The following is a 4,966-nucleotide window of genomic DNA, read 5'->3' as shown; positions in this document are numbered from 1 at the left end:
TATGCGGACAGTCAACACCAAGCGTTTCTATGATGCCTTGAAAACTGTGTATGGCCCTCAGTCCGCCGAATCCTCGCCCCTCCTCACTGCAGACGGGACGCAGCAGTTGACAGAGAAGAAGCAGATCCTGGACAGGTGGGCTGAACACTTCAACCAGGTCCTGAACTGCCCTGCCACGATCAACAACGAAGCCATCGCCCGCCTACCTTAAGTGGAGATCAACAGGGATCTCGACAATCCCCCCACAGAAGAAGTAAGAAAGGCCGTCAACCAACTTTCCTGTGGCAAAGCACCAGGATCAGACGCAATTCCTGTAGAGGTATACAAAGCAGGAGGACCAGCCCTGATGCAGAAACTGACAGAACTCTTCCAGTCCATGTGGAGTGAAGGAAAGGTCTCACAACAGCTGAAAGATGCCACCATGGTCCACATCTACAAGAGGAAAGGCAACCGCCAGTCTCTTCTGTCCATAACTGGGAAGATCCTGGCTTGCGTCCTGCTCAACCGTCTCCTTCAGCATCTTGAGCAGGGTCACCTTCCAGAAAGTCAGTGTAGCTTTCAGGCCGAACGTGGAACAGTCGATCTGACGAAGGCCTTCGATACAGTCAGCAGGGATGGCTTATAGAAGATAATGGAGAAGTTTGGCTGCCCAAGCAAGTTCATCACGATCGTCTGGCAGGTACTTCAGGTACTGAATGATGGAGACGAGTTAGACACTTTTCCGGTGACAAACGGTGTGAAACAAGGCTAAGTTCTTGTCCCGACGCTCTTCAGCATGGTCTTTTCAGCCATGCTGACAGACGCTTTCCGTGATTGCCAGGATGGGATGCACGTAAGGTACAGGACTGACAGTTGACTGTTCAACCTCAGGTGCCTGCAGGCTGTTACCAAGGTGAAGGAGACTGTCATCAGATGATGACTGCGCCCTCAACGCCGGCACAAAGCAGAAGATGCAGCACAAAATGGACTCAAAATGCTTCTCAAGAGCCTGTGACAACTTCGTTCTCACTATAAGCACCAAAAAGACTGAAGTCATGTACCAGCCCGCTCCAGGACAGCCCTACCAGGAACCCCACATCACGGTGAAGGGACAGGAACTCCAGGCTGTCGACAGCTTCACCTATCTAGGCAGCACACTTTAAACAGCGGAGAACATTGATGCAGAAGTCATCAACAGGATTGCCAAGGCCAGCTCTGCTTTTGAAAGACTCTGTGAAAATGTTTGGGAGCAGAGAGGACTCAACCTTACCACCAAGCTGAAGGTCTACCATGCAGTGGTGCTCATCACCCTCCTTTACGCCTGTGAGACCTGGACCGTCTACAGCAGACATACCAAAAAGCTCAACCGCTTTCACTTGAGCTGCCTCCACAGACTACTGCGCATCAAGTGGCAGGACAAAATCCCTGACACGGAAGTCCTGGAACTGGCCAGCATCCCCAGCATCCACACCCTTCTATAGAAAGCGCAGGTCAGATGGGCAGGACATGTTGTCAGATTGGCGGACAGTCGACTGCTAAAATAGCAACTGTACAGAGAACTTTGCGAAGGCAAGCGCTCAGTTGGGGGACAGAAAAAACACTTTAAGGACAGTCTCAAAGCGTCCTTCAAGGACATAAACATCAACGTCAGCACTTGGGAGCAGTTTGCTACCAACCGTTCAACTTGGCGAAGCAAAGTCTTCAAAGTCTTCATAGCAGAGAAGCGACATACGATGGAAGCGCAGCAGAAACGTGCAGCGCGCAAAACTCAAGCTGCCTACACTTCCAACGCAGTACCCACCCACACCTGTCCTGTGTGTGGGCGAGCACTACGGGCCCGGATCGGCTTCATCAGTCATCTCCGGACCCACAGCAACTGATCATCGATCTGATATGGAGTCAAGCTCATCCCCGAAACCATTTTCATGTCTCTTACTCTTTCTCTCTCTCTTTCTTTCTTTCTTTCTCTCACTCTCTCTCTTTCTTTCTTTCTCTCACTCTCTCTCTTTCTCTTCTCTCTCTCTCTCTCTCTATATATATATACCTATATATATGTATATATATATATATATATATATATATATATATATATATGTATATATTTGTATATATATGCATATATATAAATATATGCATACACATGTACATATATTTCTAAATGCATATGTTTGTATATATGCATTCAAGAATGTATTCTTATCTTTGGTTGTCTACTGCATGGCAGGTTCAATGCCACACACGCCATGCATCCCGATCTCCAGCCCTGTGCTTGATCTCTCCATATGTTTCTGTTCTGCCGTTTTCTTTCTTTCGCCAGTGGTCGAACAATGTCATTCTATTCCTTCTACCCTTTTTTGCCGATGAACCTCCCTTCGATGACATCCCTCAGCAATCCCTGTTGCCTCATAACATGACCGATCCGCTTTTGCCATTTATAGATGGTCGAGATTGCTAGCCCAGTCCGTGATCTTATATCTGCACTGCAATAGCCGTTGTTTGTCAAAATACTCACGAGGTATTTGAAGCTTTTAACTTGTTCCAGATTTGCATCGTTCAGTTTAATCGTGACACCACTTTCGCCGTTCTTGTTGATCCTGATCACCTTCATTTTCTTTATGTTAATACACATTTCAAAATCCTCAACAACTGCATTTAGACGGTCCATTATTTCTTGTAACCTCTTCTCTGAATCTGCTACCTGGTCATCCACAAATTGCAGTTTTTACCATCTGTCTGCCAACTTTCACTCCCTCTTCACATTTTTCTAGTGATGTTCTGACCATTGAAAATACACTGAAAAGAGGTGACATCAGGCACCCCTGATGCACCCCTCTAGCAATCACTGCTGGTTCCGACTCTCCATCTTTTGTTCCTACTGTTGCTGTTTGCTGTATATATAATTTATTGATCAATCTTCTATATCGCCAATCAACAACATTTTTGAAGATTCCCATAAGCTTTTCCCAATTGACTCGGTCGGACGCTTTCTCAAAGTCCACAAATGATACATATAACTCTTGATCTTTTTCAATACTTCCTTCTGCCAAGATTCTCATCACTGCTATCGCTTCTCTTGTTCCATGTCCTTTCATAAAGCCAAATTGATTTAATCCAATTGTATGTTTTATTATTTTCCTATCAGAATGTTGAGTTTTATCTTTGATGCGTGCGATATTAAGCTTATTGTTTTTTTAGCGGCTGGTTTCTTCTCCAACATTACCATCATGATTTTAACAAAGTCCTCTGGCCAGTTTCCTTCTAAATATATCTTGGTCTTCCATCCTTGTTGTACAGTATTTCTATATATTCTTTCCTCCTATTTTTTATGTCATTCGGTACATTAGTAATTCATCCTTTTTATTTTATTTTCATTTTTGAACATTGGTACTTCTCTTGTTGAATGTTAATTCCTTTATTTTAGGTAAACTTGAGCGAATCTTCCAATATCATCCAGCCTTTCTATTTCTTTACACCTTCCTACCATTTTTCTCTTGCCTCGTCCGTTGTTCTTCTCAATTCGTTGTTCAGTTCTCCGTATTTTCTCCTGTCCTCTTTGGTGTTGACATTTTTCCACCTCCTCTGCTCGTCCATCTTAACCAGCATTTCTTTAGTCACCTAAGGCTTCTTTATTCTCTTCGTTTTCACCTTTCCAAAGGTGTTTTCTGCCCCTTTGATCATTGTGTTCCGTAATCTTCCCTTCTGTTAGTAACAGTGATTACATTTTCAGTGTTTTTCGCCAGTTCGTTGTTGGTTGCCTTCACATGCTCCTCTCCTTTTTCAGCCTTTAGATGTTCTCTGTTCCATTTTAGGATTAATTTTGCCTTGGCTATCTTTTTCAGGTCGAGAAGATTGTGATCAGAATCAACATCTGCCCCTGGGTATGAACACGAGTTCTTCACACTTGTCCAATACCTTTGCTTGACAATGATGTAATCCAGCTGCAATCTCCTTATTTCTCCTGGTGCTTTCCAAGTGTACCTTCTTCTGTTGTTCTTGAATAATTTGTTTGTTGTCGTCAGATTGTTTCTTACACAAAAGTCTACTAGCATCTCGCCTCTGATGTTTCTATTCCTCAGCCCATAATTTCTGACCACGTTCAAGACCTTTCCATCTCCAACAGTTGCATTCATATCTCCAAGTACCACTACGTGATCTTTGCCTTTACATGTTCATTTTTCTTCGATTTTATCATACAGTTCCTTCACCTCTTCATCTAGATCATCGCTGGTTGGCATGTATACAACCACCACCACTAAATCTACTGGTGTCCCACACAACCTTACAATCATCAGCCTGTCACTGCAGCAACCAACTCCCATTATGTAGCAATGCTACACAACGTTGTGTCTCTTGTCCTCCAAAATATATCATTCGAAATTCACCACTGTTAATATTACCTTGCTCTTTCCTTCCCAAGATGTTGACCTTGTATTTCTCCATTTCCCTCTTTAGGCTTTCCAAGTTTCCTGGTCTTACAAATGTTTTCACATTCCATGTACCAATCTTCAACATACCGAAAAGATTTTGATAGGCCTTATACCCTCCCTTCCCGGACGCAACACCCTCGTTTAGAGAAGTCCCGTTCACGTAGTTCTCGTTATTAACTTTATTCTGGTTATTCACAGTTTGTTAGCGAACGTCTTGGAACTGATAATGAAGGTGGTTTGCCGTTGCCTTCCTCCATCGCAGTACAGGACCAAAACCTGGCCCGCCTCCTGCTGATTTGAAGCTACCTTTGACCGACGTTTCAGCTCTTCCACCAACTTCAGATACTAATGTCGCTGCTGCCCGACCTAGGGCGGACCTAATCCTGTGGGGTAACTAGCCACCCTGGGGGAGCCGGTTGAATCGCCGACTACCCGACCATGAAACAGGTAGTACTGAATTACATGTTACGAGTAGCAGGTGAAAGCTGACCTGGCATCACAGCATTATATATATATATATATATATATATATATATATATATATATATATATATATATAT

At 43.7% G+C, this 4,966-nt stretch overlaps 1 protein-coding gene across 1 annotated transcript in view; it reads left to right on the top strand.

Moving 5' to 3' along the window:
• Window positions 1-625, top strand: part of LOC125045801 — a 6,362-nt gene extending 5,737 nt beyond the window's left edge. The window contains exons 9-10 of the mRNA XM_047643287.1: window positions 1-135; window positions 226-625. The exon at window positions 1-135 is cut by the window's left edge and continues 18 nt beyond it. Of these exons, the coding sequence (XP_047499243.1) occupies window positions 1-135; window positions 226-625 (535 nt within the window). The remainder of the gene's footprint in view (window positions 136-225) is intronic.
• The last annotated feature ends 4,341 nt before the right edge of the window (window positions 626-4,966 follow it).

The sequence above is a fragment of the Penaeus chinensis genome, chromosome 38 (assembly GCF_019202785.1).
Source record: "Penaeus chinensis breed Huanghai No. 1 chromosome 38, ASM1920278v2, whole genome shotgun sequence".
Taxonomy (NCBI): Eukaryota; Metazoa; Arthropoda; class Malacostraca; order Decapoda; family Penaeidae; genus Penaeus; species Penaeus chinensis.
Note: the sequence above shows the minus strand (reverse complement) of the source record. Positions and strands in the feature narration are given on the sequence as shown.